Source organism: Gekko japonicus, unplaced genomic scaffold (genome assembly GCF_001447785.1).
Source record: "Gekko japonicus isolate JY-2015 unplaced genomic scaffold, Gekko_japonicus_V1.1 scaffold3429, whole genome shotgun sequence".
NCBI lineage: Eukaryota > Metazoa > Chordata > Lepidosauria > Squamata > Gekkonidae > Gekko > Gekko japonicus.
The window spans coordinates 26,125-44,419 of NW_015168149.1; the positions used below are offsets into that span (position 1 = coordinate 26,125).

Below are 18,295 nucleotides of genomic sequence, written 5' to 3' on the forward strand. Positions count from 1 at the left end.
AGTCTGAACTCAGCCACACTCTCTGTTACAGTTAACCCTCAGACTCTTTTTATAGAATCACAGAATCATAGAGTTGGAAGGGGCCATACAGACCATCTAGTCCAGTGATGGCAAACCTTTTAGAGACCTCTGTAGTCTGGAGATCGGCTGGAATTCTGGGAGATCTCCAGGCCCCACCTGGAGGTTGGCAGCCCTAACTGAGATACCCCCATCACACATCTCCCGTGTAACATGCAGTCTGACCCTTAGGTCTCTTGCACCAAAAACAACAAAGAGATCTGTGCCACGTTAAAGACTAACCAATTTACTGTGACTTCAGCTCTTCAAGGCAGAGCCCATTGCATCCGACGCATTAAGTGATGGCAGGGTAATTATCACAGCAACGGTGCACAACCTGATTAAAGAGCAGGTTTATTTAGGAATTAACATACTTGATAGGAAAGAGGAGAGACAGAGATAGGCAAGAGACATTCCTAGGTGGTTTGCCTTTGCCTGCCTCTGCATTGCGACCCTGGACTTCCTAGGTGGTCTCCCATCCAAGTATGTATTGGGATATTTGGTTAATATAACAGAGTCTGCCGAGTCATCGAAGCGTGATACGGAGTGCAGTACATAAATATTCCAAAAAGCGTATTGCAAAAAAGGTAAACTTGCATTTATTCAAGTAGCTCCAGTTCACGTTTGGGTTGCAGTCGGAACGAGAGAGAGAAGCCTCACTTTCCGTATCACAAATGGCCAGCTAATCTGGCATCGTGTGTGTGGGAGTAGGAGAGCACTGTCTCTACAGGAGAGGCCATGGAAGGCCATGTAAAGTCAGTGAGAGGACATAGGGAGAGAGGAGCAGTCAGAGGGCAGCGCCCAGGTTAAGACAAAAAAGAGAAGTCATCTCCTTCAAGGAGAACATCCATACACCCTTAGAGTGTGGCGTTGCCCCCCAGTGTCCAGGCATGCTTAGTTGCTCACTCCAATAGTATTAACCAAGGCTGGTCTTGCTTAGCCTCCCAGATCTGATGATCGGGCTAGTCTGGGTCATCCCGATCAGGGCCTACCATGGTCACTGTTGGCAAAGTTTCAACATGATTACAGTCCAAGGCTTTGAGTTACCTGTACTCTTGAAGCATCCTGTGTGGAGACGTAGACTATCATTTCTTGGTCCTCTTTTCTCGGAATGACAACAGTAGTATTTGTTTCCATGTAAAAAGAGCTGGTAAGGCTGGGAGGCTGGAAAGTCCTTAAGGGTGCTGGCTTGCATAAGTGCTGGTCGTGGACCGTCACACAAGCTCCTGCAACAAGGCTGGTCCCTCCTGAGCCTCCCAGATCTGATGATCGGGCTAGTCTGGGCCATCCCGATCAGGGCCTACCATGGTCACTGTTGGCAAAGTTTCAACATGATTACAGTCCAAGGCTTTGAGTTACCTGTACTCTTGAAGCATCCTGTGTGGAGACGTAGACTATCATTTCTTGGTCCTCTTTTCTCGGAATGACAACAGTACTATTTGTTTCCATGTAAAAATGTTTTTGCCCTCCAATATGGCTTTCACCTGTCAAGAGCAAACAAATAGGGAAGGACGTGAGCCAATCTTAACCGTTTTCCCATTGTATATCCAGTTTCCCCATTGTATATCGGCACCAGATTTTTCAAAAATGTCCCCAAATATACTCATGCAATATCAGCTAGGCCACCTTGGGCTCATCCACTTGCTCATTCTCCAATGTGACATTTGTCATCATGTTCCCATAATTTTTTCAGTGCTGCTGCCCAAATGTATTCTAAACCAGTTCCTTTTCCCGAGTGTGTGATTGTGTGGGGTGGGGGGTAGGGGGGAGCCTTTAATCACTGCATTCCACCTGCTGCAGAGCAGGCTTATTAGTTTCATTTTTTTATAATTGTGCAAACATGAACCTTAAAATGATTAACCAACAAAGGAAAAAGAGTAGAGTAATTGAAGCTTCCACAATTTTGAGAGCCCGTTTGGTGTAGTGGTTAGGAGTGCAGACTCTAATCTGGGAGAACCGGGTTTGATTCTCCACTCCTCTACATTCAGCTGCTGGGTGTGACCTTGGGTCACTCACAAGTCCTCTCAGAGCTGTTCTCTCAAGGGCAGTCCTCGAAAGAGCTCTCTCAGCCCCACCTTCCTCACAGGGTGTCTGTTGTGGGGAGGAGAAGGGAAAGGCGACTGTAAGCCACTCTGAGACTCCGAGTGAAGGGCGGGGTATAGGAGTCCACGCTCCTAACCACTACACCAAACTGGCTCTCAGCTGAATCCAGGGCTACTTTTGGGCAGGAACGCACAGGAACGGAGTTCCGGCTGGCTCCTGAGTTGGCCACGCCCAGCAGAAACTCATTAGCATAATAGGCCACACCCAACAGAAACTCATTAGGATTGGCTACATAAGGGATGTGTGGCCTAATATGCAAAGGAGTTCCTGCTACAAAAAAAAGCCCTGGGTTTTGACAACAAACAAGGTAAACAGAATAAGAAGCAAAAGGTGGGTGTGGCTGGATGACCACACTTCTGGTAACGTGGGGTGTGTGGCCTAATATGCTAATGTGCTGTGCTGTCAGGGGTGTGACTGGATATGCTAATGAATTTCTGTTGTTGGGTGTGGCCTATTATGCTAATGAGTTCCTGCTGGGCTTTTTCTACAAAAAAACATTGCCGTCTTCATTTTGTGATTCTTTAGATATGTGGAATATTTTCCTAAAAAAACCTCATTGACTTCGCTTCTGCTAAAGAGCAGGATCGTGTCTAATGTGAACTACATAATATACCTTTTCCCCTGTCGATCAGCTCCCCGATGTGCAAATATCATCATCCAACAGGCTTGATGAACAAGAAAGAAACCAACATGCAAATAAGCAAAAAGTACTTTGGCCAACCTCAAACACCAAAGGGGCCTGCCCACTTTGTATGAGGGTATGATAGAGTATTCCGGATGCCATGTGTAGGTACAGCGGTACTCAATTCATCTTCCTCATTAACAGTGCCACCCTAAGCCAGGCTACTCAAAAACTTACACAAGTCTATTCAGTGAGGCTTCGTCCCTGGAAATTTTTCTTAGAATGGCACTGTAAGCATCCTCAAACAAGGCACTGACTCTCTTCAGACATCACATTAAACCAGAATTAAATTCAACTATAGTTTAAGGCAGGGGTGGCCAAACTGCAGCTTGGGAGCCACATGCGGCCAGGCCCATAGCCAAGATTCTGTAATTCAGGGGGCCTTTAAATAAATCAGGGGGCAGTGATGTCACAAAATAGAAAATAAAATAAAATTTTTAAAACTCACTTTTGCGGCGTTTGCACTCTGCTTGCCTACATGAGGAAGCAAGCCATGCTTGGGGAAGGGAAGGTGGTGGGGAGTCCTCCAGGTGGCCCAGAGAGCCAGGGGGCCTGCGGCTGGGGAAGTGAAGGGGAGGCACGCCTCCCGGATCGGTCTTCCCTTCCTCAGCCAGTGTTCCCCTCCCTGGGTAGGCTTGAGGTGTGGGGGGGAGCAGAGAAAGAAAGCAACTTTAACTTTAAATGTGTTCTCGAAAGCCCTCCCCAAGCCGCCTTCAAGGAAGCATATGTCTCTTTAAATATTATTATCAATATCTGTTTTTACCCCTTTTGTTTTTGAATTTAACGTCAATGAAAAGCAAATTTGCATATTTTCCAATAAAATTTGCATATTTTCCAATAAAAACATGGGTGTGATATTTGTTCACGACTTGCGGCTCTCAGACATCTGATGTTTCTTCTATGTGGCTCTTACGTTAAGCGAGTTTGGCCACCCTTGGTTTAAGGTGATGTCTGAAGTGAGTCAGTGCCTTGTTAGAGGATGCTTACACTGTGATAGCTTGAATGCACCCCTCTCTGCTAACAGTGGTTAGTTAGGGTCCTTCAGACCAGGTTCTGATGTTTATTAGCCACGGTTAGTCTTAACCAATGTTCCCTCTAAGCTGAGTTAGTGTGAGCTAGCTCACACTAACTCAGCTTAGAGGGAACCCTGGTCTTAACTACGGTTTTGCATGAGGTTTCAATCTTGGCTTAATCAAGGTTGAATCCTGGGCTTGGTTAAAGTGAGTGAAACTAGTGACTTGATTAAAGGGAGTGAAACCAGTATTCACTGAGGCGAACTGGGATTTGAGTGATTGTCTGTGTCTGTTATGTCTGAACCTTAGCATCCCTTAGCATAATAGAGGCTTGCTCTGAAGATTGCTAAGGTCACTCATATGAACTTCCTCGAACAGTCTAAAGTGCTGTATAAATGCTACTTACTGTTATAAAACTGGTACAGAAAGGAAGATTGTATGGGTTATGTAATCATAGCACTACCAAAGGAGGAAAGCACCAATGAAGAGAACTATGCCTGATTCAAGAGACTTCAATTCAACCTAATACAAGGATGAAACCTTATGAAGCTTTGTGATTCAGAAACTTAAATAATGTGACCGATGTTTCATTTTTAAAAACTTTTTAGCAAATCATCCTTTTATTTAAATTTAGTTTAAAATTACAACACTAAAGCCACAATTAACAATCTGTTACACAACCAAAAACCACAATGGCCAATCATCTAAACTGTGTTGCATTGGGGGAATTACATCCTTAACACATAGAAATTCTAAGACTGGTTTCCATATTTTGTCATATTCACATAGAGGGACTACCATACAATCACACACACACACACAAATGGATTATGCATAATCCAACCCATCAGAAATTATACCCAGTTTTTCTGGTACCATTTTTTAAGCAAGGATCCCATGAAGGATTTCCAGTTCCTGGCAATGACCAAGCCAGCAGAAGCAACCAATGTAGAGACAAAAAAAAATTGTCTTTTTATCAAGCAAACTTTTGGAGAATAAGGCAATGGAAGACCCATGATGTTGGATATCTCTTTATGAACCACCTTCTAAAAGTCCAGAACCAGATGGCATTCCCACCACATATGTAAAACAGTGCCTTCCTGCTCACAGGATCTCCAACATAGTGGGCTCAAAGACTTGTTCATCAGGTTTAATTTGTGTGGTGTTACCCAATTAGATAACAATGACATTTCATGATATAAACCTGTAGGACTACAGATTGCTACATTTCCAGTGCAATCCTATACAGAGTTACTCCAGTTACTACTTCAACTCAATGGGTTTAGATTGAGGGAACTGTGCATAGAATTGTCCTGTTGTCTAATAGCACACTGCAGGAATAGAGATCACACAGATTTTGAAATAATGGCACAGCTCTATTACAAGGGTAGGCCGACTTCCATCTTGCATGGTCTGCTTTGTTATTTAAATAAGGATCATCATGGTGCACTAGGGATGCCAGACCTCCCAGCATCCCTGCTCTTTGCCCACTAGTTTTTCAGGCACCCCTGGGAGGAAATGGGGGCAGAAATGGAGTGCATGCTGCTGCACTGATATACATTTCGGTAAAAACCAGAAGTGACGAAGTGGATGCTCTAAAGTGTTTGAAGTCGCCCCTTCTTACCAGAAATGACATCAACATGCTGGCGCAATGCTGGCACACCAGGTGTCATCCCCAATTTCTCCTGAGGGTTGCCAGCTGTAACTGCCAGCTACTGATGTACAGTAAATGTACAAAGCAAAAATGTGTACTCAGGAATACTTAACTGAGGAATAAAAAACGGATGCGAAGTGATCACTCTCGCCTATGAACATGCTGGATCAGACCAAGTTCCACCAAGCCCAATATTCTTTTTAAGATCCTACCAGCAGTTGGCACTGGATGATAACACCAGCAATTGGCATGTAGCCCTCCTGGAGACCATAACTTCACTTCTGTCACTCATGTTTTGTTTATTATGTCTCAGACACAATTCTTCACTTTTCCTCCTCAGTTTCTTGATCTGAGGCTACACATCCAGCTCCAAGTTGACAGTGACACCACCTTGTAAGCATCTGGAGAGCTTTCCCCGCAGCTCCTTTAAATGGATGGGAAGCCATCTATTCCAACAGCCAGTTGCTCGTAAAATACCTTGAAGTCTTATACCAAAAGGCTGGTTTTTACCTTAATTGTCAGAATCGGTTCCAGGTCTTGATAGTGTATGTTCACTTTTCTGGTGGCTTCCTTTGCAAGTTCATAGGTCTCCGCAACCACACCGCAGATAATGTGACCGACGTATATTACCTGCAGGGCATAACCAAACAACAGAAAGTAAGGAGAACGGTTTCATCACAATGGCAGCAACAACGGGTTTTTCAATCTGCTTTGTTCAGTCTAAGAAAGCAATTTTTTAATGGTGTTCTCAGTAACCCTGAGGTTCCTTGCTTCCCTTGGAAGGCAATTTGCCTCACACTGCTGGTGGGGGGCTTCCAACAGTGGGAAGGCTTCTGGAGTTCTGGCCCTGCTAGTGGCACCTGGGTTTTGGCCACGGTGTGACACAGAGTGTTGGACTGGATAGGCCATTGGCCTGATCCAACATGGCTTCTCTTATGTTCTGTCTGTCTGTCTGTCTGTCTGTCTGTCTGTCTGTCTCTATCTATCTATCTATCTATCTATCTATCTATCTATCTATCTATCTATCTATCTATCTATCTATCTATCATCTCTGGGGCAGTGATGTTCTGTATTCTTGGTACTTGGGGGGGGAACAGTGGGAGGGCTTCTGGAGTTCTAGCCCCGCTGGTGGACTTCCTGATGGCACCTGGGTTTTGGCTACTGTGTGACACTGAGTGTTGGACTGGATGGGCCATTGGCCTGATCCAACATGGCTTTTCTTATGTTCTTAAATCTTTCCCTGTAATGTGCCACCAGATAAAAGTATTGTATTCTAGAGTGATTGTGCTTTGTTTGTGTGAGGTAACGGCAAGGCCCCTCAGGCTTGATTAGTGCTTCATTTGACTGATTGTGCATTCTAGAACATTCCTCAGAATTTCTGTAATCTGGTTGTTCACTAGCAGACAAAGCAATGTGGGAAATGTTTCCTGATGAAATCTGGTGTTCTACGGTAAACACAAGAAATGCTATCCAATGATTCTTTCTCACTTTATCAGGATAGTTGTAAATTGGTCTCTTGGGTAGGCAGAAAGGTATAGAAGTCAAAAAGTCCACACCAACAAATACCTCATCTTCAGCAAACACCTTCTCATGTTCATCACCATTTTCCCCTGGAATATCAGCGGCTGATACCACAGTGACCACCCCTGGTGTTTCTAAGGCTGCTGAGGCATCGATAGATCTGGAAAGGGGAAAGGACGATTAATGTCCTAATTCAAGGGACCACGAGGTGTAATGGTAAACTGAACAGTTGAATGTAAGAAGCATTCAAAAGCTAAAATATCTACATGTTAAAATTTGGGTATTGATTATCCTTTTTTTTTGGTAGTTTCATTCAGTCACAGTTTTCTCACTCAAGCTCTTAATTTCGTCACTCACAGAATCTTCGCATGGGCTCGTTTGCTGGTCACCACCGCCATGTAGAGTTGTCCGTCTATTGGACCGATGTCATCAATGTAGACGGCCTCACCAGTGGCATGCTTAATCCCAGACTGATGCATGATGGGACGCCCCACTGGGTCCTGAGGAGGCTGCTGGGGGTCAACTTCCTGTCAAAGAGTAAGGCGTCCCATACTATATAGATCATATCAGGAAGCATTACTCAGAGGTTTTAGGGGTGGTTCCAACCACCCTCTACAGAACCTTCCTCCAGGTTGAATGGCCTTTCCTTTAATGGACGGTCCACTTTATTTGGAGGAATGTTTCTTAGGCTGGAGAAAGTCTTCCATCCTAGCTCAGGGGAATGTAAGGATAGGGGTGGGATCCATGCCATCTACTGATTTCACTTGGCCACAAGAGGAGGCTGAATTTCAGCCTGTACTGGCTAAAGCAGAGGTGTCAAGCACATTTCTTACAAGGGCCGGATCTGACATAAATGTCACTTTGTCAGTCTGGGCCATGTATGCCATAAAACTTAATGCCAAGTCCTTATAAAGTTTATAAGGTTTATAAGGTTTATAAGGACACAGGAAATAAGAATATTATTTTTTACTCAAACATGCTTAAAATATTAACACTCTAACAGTACTTCCTTACATCAGCTCCCTGATGCCCCCCCTCCCGCTTCCACCGCCCATTACACATTAGCACTGGGACAGTGTAAAGGACATAAGGCACACCCTATGTCATCTGGCAATAAAGGTAATCAGTTGCTCACAGGCCAGATAAGAGTGCTGGATGAGCTGGTTCCGGCCCACGGGCCATATGTTTGACACCTCTACGCTAAATATTGAGCCCACAACTTGAAGAACACTATTACTAACTGGCAAAGCTTCGTCTCGCTGAAGGATACCAATATAATTGGCACCACATTAGCTCTTAGAATGACGTAGTGCCCTCCAGTGTCCAGGCAGGCTGAGTTGCTCACTCCAATGAGAAGAGCACCGTAACTGCTATGAAAATTACTCCACTGACCTGATATTCTTGCATGCCCTGTGGGGGTTGGTCATGGAACTCGTCCAAGGCACTCAAATTTATCTTTGGCAAGTCAGGATACTTGAATGGGTACTGTAGAAAGGAAAACTCTTTCAGAAAACAATATATTGAAGCAATATTTTCAAAGCTAGCTTTTATGGAAATGTTTTAAAAGCAGCCTACTAGCCTGCTTTCCGTTACCATCAGTAAAAATTCTCAGAAAGCCACCTCGAATGGCTGCTGATATGGGGAAAATATCAATTTATACTATCCTAATAAATAATTGTTATATTTAAGGCACTGTGACATTTACTGGATTTGATGCAAAAAAAAGAAAACACCATGCATTTTTGGTACACTGGAAACAAGATCAGTTTTATACTGCCTTTCCCCCCTATACGTATAAGAATAACTAGGTAAAAATGTGAATTTGTTAGCTGGGATGGTGTTCTGTTAACAGGGCAGGAAGCAGGAAAAGGAAAGGCCAAAAAACTTTTGTGGGGAGATCCATCACCTGGAGCCATCCTCCCTGAGCTAAGAAAAAAATGTGTGAGCTGGAGGCTAAAAAACTGTGAGCTAACTCACACTAACTCCACTTAGAGGGAACACTGCTTGCCAGTCCATGTGGACTGAGAGATGGTCACGCTCTTTGTTCTATGCAAATGTGTACTCCATAGCAGAGACGACAAGTTATCAAATGATCAGTGGGGAGAAAAGCAAGCTTGGTCTGCTCTTGTGCCTTTAACAACAGCTCATTTTGCAGGAATCCAAACAGTGTGTAGACCAAGCCACGATTGAAAATGTTAAGTTATTTATTATAGAGCCCAGGACTGCTCACATGGAGAAGGATGCTCTGTATTCTTGGTGCTTGGGGAGGGGGGGGACATTGGGAGATCTTCTAGTGTCCTGGCCCCACTGATGGACCTCCTGATGGCACCTGGTATTTTTGGCCACTGTGTGACAGAGTGTTGGACTGGATGGGCCATTAGCCTGAACCAACATTGGCTTCTCTTATGTAAACATCTTATGTGAACAATCTTCCCTGAACAATCTGCCAGTCTTGCCCTTGCAATGTGGCAAGCCCCCCAGGTGGCACAGATGGCTAATACAGTACTTGCCCATAGGGAGCTTTTCATGACATGTGGCTTATACGGACTGAGTGCCATCTGTCAAATATGAACTCTACATCCGCACAGATACACAAGGTGATCCTTCTAGTGTCCTGGCCCCACTGATGGGCCTCCTGATGGCACCTGGTATTTTTGGCCACTGTGTGACAGAGTGTTGGACTGGATGGGCCATTAGCCTGATCCAACATTGGCTTCTCTTATGTTCTCTTATGTAAACATCTTGTGTGAACAATCAAAAATCTGCCAGTCTTGCCCTTGCAATGTGGCAAGCCCCCCAGGTGGCACAGATGGCTAGTACAGTACTTGCCCATAGGGAGCTTTTCATGACATGTGGCTTATACGGACTGAGTGCCATCTGTCAAATATGAACTCTACATCCGCACAGATACACAAGGTGATCTCACCATGCACTTTAAGCCTTGTAGCACTTCCAAATAGAATCTGAAAAAGAAGCTGACAAGTAGAGTTCGTCTGTATTCCACTTTCCCACCTACTGCTGAAGGAGAGAGCTGAATTTCTTCAAGAATGAGCCTGCAAGCTTCATCGAACATCTGCTCATTCCAGTTTCTGGGGGGGACATAATATGCAAACGCACAGGCTTATTTACTCACTTGTAGATCTAGATAAAACTTAGCAAGAAGGGCTGTTCTGACAAGATGCGCCAGAGGACCACCGTACCTTCCTCGTAGCTTCTGAGAGGTGTTCGGGGCGCTCACTGTGGTACAGCCAATGCCTCCATATAAAATCGTCAGGTCCTCGATGACATCAGTGCCCGGCCGGAACCGGACTTGCATTGCCGAATTGATCACTGACAACGCGTTCTTCCTCCGCTCGGCTTGTCGGAACGCGGACACAAATTCATCCTGGCAAGGCAAGGAAAAATCTGGTCATTTTACCATCTACGCCAGGATAATTTCCTAATTGGCCATGCCGTTGGTCCCTCTTTCCAGGACCTGCCTACCCAGGAATCATTCCAGCCTACATATGTACATAAGTGCCATCAAGTCGCAACCAAGTTATGGCAGCCCCAACAAGGGGTTTTCAAGGCAAGTGAGAAGCAGAGGTGGTTTGCCAGTGCTTTTCTCTGCAGCGTCTGCCTTGGTGGTCTCCCATCCAAGTACCAACCCTGCTTAGCTTCTGAGATCTGACAAGACTGGGCTATACCGTTCCACCTTCCCTCCCATTCCAACCTAAGAAACTTCTGTTTTAGCTGTCACTATCATATGTGTTCATAGATTTCTGTACTGCTCCAAAGATTGGATAAACATATGGAGCAGAGGTCCATCAGCGGCTATTAGCCACAAGATATAGAGGGAACACTATGTTTGGGGCAGTGATGCTCTGTACTCTTAGTGCTTTGGGGGCAACAGTGGGAGGGCTTCTGGAGTTCTGGCCCCACTGGTGGACCTCCTGATGGTACCTGGGTTTTTGCCACTGTGTGACACAGAGTGTTGGACAGGATGGGCCATTGGCTTGATCCAGCATGGCTCCTCTAATGTTCTTATGACCAACAAAGTTTATTTGGCCACAGATGACAATGGGGCAAAAGGAACCACCATATACAACTGGAGCAGAAATGCCTCTATCATCCTGTTTAGAACTGTTAAAAAGTGTCAACAGGCAATGACATGCAGATTGCTTAGATGGATGAATTCTAGAACTCCCTGATACTTAATACTCGTACAACCTGATTTTATATTGGGATTCTGAAATAGGAATTCCTGCCAGACAAAATGCACAATATTGCTGAAGGTTTATAGTGGTGAGGGGAGAAGGATAAAAAATGCTCTTACCTTCTTTGAGAATGGAATAAAAACCGAGACTATGACCTCTTTAGGTAAAAGGTCTGCCTCTGGCAATCGTTCAAGGAATTCACCGTTCAGGGGAATCTGTCGTGTTCCATCTATTAGAAAAAAGTAAAGCCTTTGCATAATGTGCACTTTGCAGATATGACTCTTACATAGGGCATGAGAGTAAAACCCCCCACAATATATATATCTATATATACTCTGAATTAATATAAGATGAATAAATATCACACCAGGCGTGTTCAAAGATCTTATTACAAACAGAAACATTTAGTATAATCACTAACTTATATTCTAATAGCCAAGTCACCAAATCTTTGAATACTTAAATCCGGTGACTGGAGCTGTGAACGGCCAAGACAGATCTTTCTACAAACCTGAGCAGGGCCTCAGGTTCGCACGAAAATGTGAAATCTTTAAAAAAAAAATTACACTGGGGAGTTTTAAAAAACCCGAAAATGATCAAAGGAGTGCCTGTAGCTTTAAAAAATGGATTCTCTCAGTGGTTGTTGCTAGGCAACCACAGTATTCCAAGCTTGGTTCTGTCAGTAAAAGGCAGGGGTAGGGGGCAGAGCCCTTTTCAGGCCTATTTTGGCCTTTGAGGGAGGAATCTTTGGGGCTAGGCCTGACAAGAGTTGCCAGCTCCAGGTTCGGAAATTCCTAGAGATTGTGTGGTGGAGACTGAGGAGGGCAGGGTTTAGAGAGGGGAGAGGCCTCAGCCAGATATAATGCAGATAAAGGTAGGTTGGCTGTTGGGTGGGAAGGAGATAGGGTTGCCAACTCCAGGTTGGGAAATTACTTTGAGATTTGAGGGGTGGAACCTGGGGAGGGTGGGGTTTGAGGATCGGAGGGACATCAGACATATATATAATGGAGGGAGGAGTATATAATGCCATATACTCCTCCCTCCAAAGCAGCCATTTCCTCCATGGGAACTACCCCTGCCAACCTCCAGTTAAGGGCTGGAGATCACCTAGAATTACAACTGTTCTTCAGATGTCAGAGATCAGTTCTGCTGGAGAAAATGGCTGCTTTGAAGGATGGACTCTATGGCATTATACCCTGCTGAGGTTGCTTGCCTCCCCAGACCTCACCCTCCCAAGACTCCACCCCCAAATCTCTAGGAATTTCCCATCCTGGAACTGTGAGAGAGGTAGGGAAGAGAGGAGGAAGCAAAGGTGGGAAGAATGGGATAGCCGCCCCACAAGTTTCTTGCAGGTTCCCACTTGTTACACTATTACACAACTATTCTCGGTTAGCAGTCTTGCAGTGCCATCCTAGACAGAGTCACACCTTTCTAGCAACACTATCCTAAGCATGAACTAAATGGACTTAGACCGGTATAACTCTGGCACTGCCCACAACCTTCATTTCCCACTAGAGTTAAGGTAGTGTGCTCAGAGCTTTGTAGGTTCAATCAGCATACTTGTTAAGAGAGTGAACTCTTCCCCCACAAGAACAGAAAAAAAAATAGTTTTGCACGTTTTTCTTCTCTTCCCATCTGCTACTGTTTTTCTGTTGACCCTTACGGGGGATGGCACCGATGGCTGTAATATAAACCTCCTATACACCCTCTTGTCCAATTATCAATGTGTCTAAATCATGTTTTATTAAGACAGTAAGGCCATTTACCTGTTGATGCCAGATTGAGGATAGCTTTCCCAGCTGCCAGGACGGGATTCAGATGCCAAGGTGACCCTCTACTTACAATGTGTCCTCCTAAGGACTGACAAAAAAGGATATTACTACTACTACTACTACTACTACTACTACTACTACTACTACTACTACTACTACTACTACTACTACTACTACTACTACTACTACTACTACTACTACTACTACTACTACTACTACTACTACTACTACTACTACTACTACTACTACTACTACTACTACTACTACTGATTGTCACACATAGCCATACAGGCCTTGTCATTTCCTTTCCTCCCTTTCAATCTTTCTAGTATGGTCCATGGCAGATTCTTAGCAACAGTACTAGAGCTATTTATAGGAACAGGAACAGTACTAGAGCTATTTATAGGAACACTATGGTTTCGTGTAGTGGTTAAGTGTGCGGACTCTAATCTGGGAGAACTGGGTTTGATTCCCCACTCCTCCGCTTGCAGCTGCTGGATGACCTTGGGCAAGCCATAGTTCTGTTAGAACTGTCCTTGAAAGGGCAGTTCTCTCAGAGCTCTCTCAACCCCACCTTCCTCACAGGGTGTCTGTTGTGGGGAGGGGAAGGGAAAGGAGTTTGTAAGCTGCTCTGAGACTCCGAGTGAAGGGCAGGCATAAATCCAATCTTCTTCTCTTCTCTTTCTGGGACAGTTCTACTACCATGCTCTTCAAAGCTAGGTAACACATTACATAATGGGCAGAGCCAGTTTGGTGTAGTGGTTAAGTGCACGGACTCTAATCTGGGAGAACCGGGTTTGATTCCCCACTCCTCCACTTGCACCTGGCTGGATGACCTTGGGCAAGCCATGGTTCTGATAAGAGCTGTTCTTGAAAAAGAGCAGTTTCTGTCAAGAGCTCTCTCAGCCCCACCTACCACACAGGGTGTCTGTTGTGGGGAGGGGAAGGGAAAGGAGTTTGTAAGCTGCTTTGAGACACCTTTGGGTAGTGAATGGCGGGGTTAAAATCCAATCTCCTCCTCCTCCTCCTCCTCCTCCTCCTCTTCTTCTTCTTCTTCTTCTTCTTCGAAGCTCAGGTGCCTTCCCTGAGCTTTGAAGGCTGTCTCCTCAAGGTGAGACCAAGGGATATGAGGTAATCTGCACTTTGTGAAAATCAACCTTTGGGAAGACCTACAGCCAGATTCCTGATCTGTTCTCCGGCCAGGGTTCTCAGCTGCTTCAGCAGAGTGTGGTAGAGCTTCGTCTTCTCCGCTGGGAGTTCTGGGACCACATTTAACAGGATGTCCCTCAGCTGGGCCAAGTGGGTTGCCGCACCGATCACTAGCCCTGGAACAAAATAATATTCAGCAGGCATTATATTTTTGGTACCCACAGTCAGCAAGTAGGGTTGGTTTCAGAATTGGTTTTCATTAGAGATGCAGGAAACAGAAGCTGAAGTTACAAACTCTCTGTGTGTGTGTGTGTGTGTGTGTGTTACTGGTACAAGTAATATATAAAGTCACCTGCTAAATATATATGCAAACATACACAAATATATAAATCATATCTATCTGCTGCATCTTATAACTAACTTGTTCTGTTGGTTCATTTTCTGTTGTTTGTTTTCATTTTACAAAATCCCACCTTTCTGCCCTCATAAGGGCCACCAAGGTGTCAAACAAATTAAAATACACACAATAAAATTCACATTTAAAAAACATTGAAGCTACCAACAAAAAACTTCATTAAAACAATTAAAACCAAGAGCTAATAGGCTATAATAATCACTAATCTTAGCTGCACTGAAGACAATGGAGGCCAAAAATATTAAAGCTTGTCTGTTCATATACAGTGGGTGGGAAGTATCATTTTATTTAGCTCTTCAATAAAGTTTATTGGTCAACTGAAAAACCAAAACCCCAATCCCAGGTATTTGCCCACAGTGGCTTCTTAGGTACACTGAACACTTACCATTGTCTGTCCTGTAGACAACATGCAGATCTCGAATCCTTGCAGGATAAAGGATAACTGGATAATAAATGCCCAGTTTTTTCACATCAAGTCCTAAAGGGGGTGAAATCAGAACCAGAGGTCTGGGTGATTAAAGTGAAATTAGGCAAAACAGTAGCAGAACAGGGCTTTTAGATTTGGTTGGAACAAAAGGCTGAAAGGAAGGTAAAGGGGTGATTTCAAGTGAGAAACAGCAGGTGGACGAAAAGTGATGAACCACTCCTCTGTTTACACACACACAGTATCCCTCTCCACCTTCCCCTGTGGTCAGCATTTGGTCATCGATCTATTATAATCCCACCTAGTTCCTTTTTCAGAATGATACTGAATGTTTCTAGAACTGGTAAAAGGACTGTGCAGATTCTGGGGATCTGTAATTAGCCATTTGAAAGAATCTAGTGTTTTCTGTTACATCAAGTTAGATGGAGAATCAAATTTTCAATTCTTATGTTAAGAAAACCTTCCGGTACCTCAAAGATTGGCACAGCAGGGAGAAGATAAGGCAGTTATTCTCCTTAATCTACATTTCTATCTGTAGAGAATTTAGTTTAAGGCATCATACCAGTGAAGTTCACTTTAAATGTTTTGTAGGATCACCAGAGAGCTCAGTGCATGGACAATTGCTGTCATAGGCAGTTATTCTCCTTAATCTAAGTTTCTATCTGTAGAGAATTAAACTTTAGGCATCATACCAGTGAAGTTCACTTGAAATGTTTTGTAGGATCACCGGAGAGCTCAGTGCATGGACAATTGCTGTCAGGCATCTGTTTCCAGTGACATTACTCATGAAGGGCCACTTGACCAAGACTCTTTATATGGTGGAAGCGATTTCCTTGGTTCTCATATGTCAACTTCTCACCTACAACTTCCAGTGGCTTCCATTGGAGACAGGGCTGCTGCCGACATACAATGAAGCAGGCCAGCTGCCAAGGCCCAGGGCTTTCAGAGGGCCAACCTAGGGTTGCCAGAACCAAGTTGGGGGTGGGGGATCCCCCAGTTTGGAGCCCCTTCCCCCACTGCATGGCTATCAGAAACCAGGGGAAAGTACCCCCAAAACAGGCAAGAAACCAAATATCAATGCAACATACCTACGTCACCTGGAAGTGATGTAGGCACAGCGGTGATGTTGGGGATGGTGCTCTGGGTTTTGGGCAAAACTCTGTGGTAAGAAGCTAATTCTACCATAGAGGTTTTGCCCACAAACCAGAGCATCGCCCTCAATGTCCCTACATCGCTTCCAGGTGACGTAGGCACGTCGCCCCAATATCCCTGACATGCCTATGTCATTGCGTTTATTTCTGGCTTCTTCCCTCCCTGCTCCCAGTAAGTGCTCCCCCATCCCCCGCCCGCTCATCTGACGGACATGGCAACCGTATACCAATCTATGCATGGCAATGGTGATCCTGGTGACACCACCTTCAGCCGCATGTACTGCCCAGCACCGTCAATCAAAGGGCAGTGTGGACAGCTGTAAGTATGAGCACTGGGAAGGCCTGGGAGCTGGGGAAGGATGCACAGGCAGGTGGGGACACACCGTTGGGGACAGAAATGGAAATGCATGCAGGGGCCCTGGGCAATCTCTGCCCAGGAGGAAATATAAAGGCCACACCAGTAACTAAGAGATAAAAAATAAGGCTAAGGCTGATGGTGCAAAAGGGTATTTTATTACTTGGGCTGCGGTCACACGGAACATTAGCCATGCAAGAGAGACGGAAGACAGGCGGATTTTCTGGGCGCGATCTCACCGGCACATCTGGGAAGCGTAGCGCTTCCGCGGCACAACCGAGGCTTCCCGCCGAAAACGCGCAGCAAAAAACTAGTACCTCGGAGGTACTAGTTTCCAGAAACCGTGGGGCAAGGGCGCGTTTCCGGTGGCATCCGGCGCCCGCCCATGTCCCCTTGCGAAAAAGGTTCCCCCCCCAAGTCTCCATGGATGCGCACACGCACCCAACGGAGCATGCGCATTTGTCGTGTACACAAAAAAAGAAAACCAGTTTGCCACACCGCGCGCTTCTTCGTTGCGCGCAGGCATGTCCTGTGATCGGCACCTCTCCCTACCCACGGAACCTCCACGGAACCTCCACGGTACCTCCACAGGACCTCCACAGGTCTGATTGCTTAACCGCGCAGGGGCAAACAGCCACGCCCCCCCCCCCCCCGCAGTTTCCTGCCCGTGTGACTGGAGCCTTAGCTAAAAATTCCCTACAAGCATACGTGGCTACTGATCTTGTACTCTTGTTGAGGGGACACTGAAGGACTAGGAGATTCCCCTGAAGAAGCCCCTTTGGTTAAATGCATAGAGAAGTTTTAGCCGAACAATAAAAAATAATTTTTACTTTGCTTGCACTCTCTGCCCAGTGCCGCCCAAAACTCGAAACCTGCGCTGATTGGAGACGTAATTCTTTGCTGCCATCTTGTTTCATTTTATTTTGTTGGGTTTTAATCATGTATTTATTCTTTTTATTTCTGTTGTGAGCCACCTGAGCCCATCATGGGTTGGAGCAGGATAGAAGTACAATAAATAAATAGAATAAATAAATAATAAATAATTGCATTGTGTTATGCCCACTCTTTACCTACCTATACTTGTGTTCCCTACCACAAGAGGGGCCATTGGGTACTTGGCTTTCAGGCCCAGAAGTTCCTGGAGTGTTACAGGAGAAATCCATGTACTCCTTTCTCCGTTGAAAACCAGAGTTCTTCGTTTGCTCTCTTCAGCGATTCTCTGTAGGGAAGATCCAAAACAATACATCACCTTTGGAACAATATTAATACCACATCAACAGGTTTTTAAGGCAGAAAGAAGCACTCTTTAATGCTTAACTGTATCTTGTTACTGTTGGACCAAACTCCCTGTCGACTGCGAAGTGTGTGTGATTAAAAATGATATATGTTGTCCTCCCTTACCCCCATCATTGTTAGTCCCGTGTCAATACATGAGTAACTGTAAATCGCTCAGAGCCGGCAGCTCTGCAAGGATTGAGTGATCAATAAATTGAAAAATTGGGGGGGGGGTAGCCAAAATGTGGAGGAACTTGTATTTTTTCTTACTATGATGTCAGAAACCTATACAAACTTGTACCTTTTTGAAAAGGGCATAGGAAAAAATTAGAGATAAGTTTTCAAACTAACTTGCATTGTCATGGATTGGGGTGGAAAAGAACAAGGGATCAGATTGCTGGAGTGAGTGACTTAGCAGCCTGGACATTGAGGGCTGCTACATCCAGAGGTCATTTTGGGGGGGATCGCGGGGGATCGCAGTTCCCCCGGGTGAGGTACGGGGGGCGGGGCACATGAAGAAGCCCTGCC

The 18,295-nt window shown here is 45.1% G+C and overlaps 1 protein-coding gene across 1 annotated transcript in view; it reads right to left on the bottom strand.

Annotated features, from left to right (window-relative positions):
• Positions 1-18,295, bottom strand: part of LOC107113599 (aldehyde oxidase 3-like) — a gene marked incomplete at its 3' end in the record, with an annotated part of 77,515 nt that overhangs the window by 25,490 nt on the left and 33,730 nt on the right. Inside the window, exons 9-21 of the mRNA XM_015414947.1 lie at positions 17,567-17,711; positions 14,948-15,040; positions 14,172-14,323; positions 12,993-13,086; positions 11,346-11,455; positions 10,231-10,415; positions 9,957-10,119; positions 8,423-8,515; positions 7,388-7,557; positions 7,076-7,190; positions 6,020-6,139; positions 4,262-4,271; positions 1,417-1,580 (exon numbers count right to left, since the gene is read on the bottom strand). Of these exons, the coding sequence (XP_015270433.1) occupies positions 1,417-1,580; positions 4,262-4,271; positions 6,020-6,139; positions 7,076-7,190; positions 7,388-7,557; positions 8,423-8,515; positions 9,957-10,119; positions 10,231-10,415; positions 11,346-11,455; positions 12,993-13,086; positions 14,172-14,323; positions 14,948-15,040; positions 17,567-17,711 (1,614 nt within the window). The remainder of the gene's footprint in view (positions 1-1,416; positions 1,581-4,261; positions 4,272-6,019; positions 6,140-7,075; positions 7,191-7,387; positions 7,558-8,422; positions 8,516-9,956; positions 10,120-10,230; positions 10,416-11,345; positions 11,456-12,992; positions 13,087-14,171; positions 14,324-14,947; positions 15,041-17,566; positions 17,712-18,295) is intronic.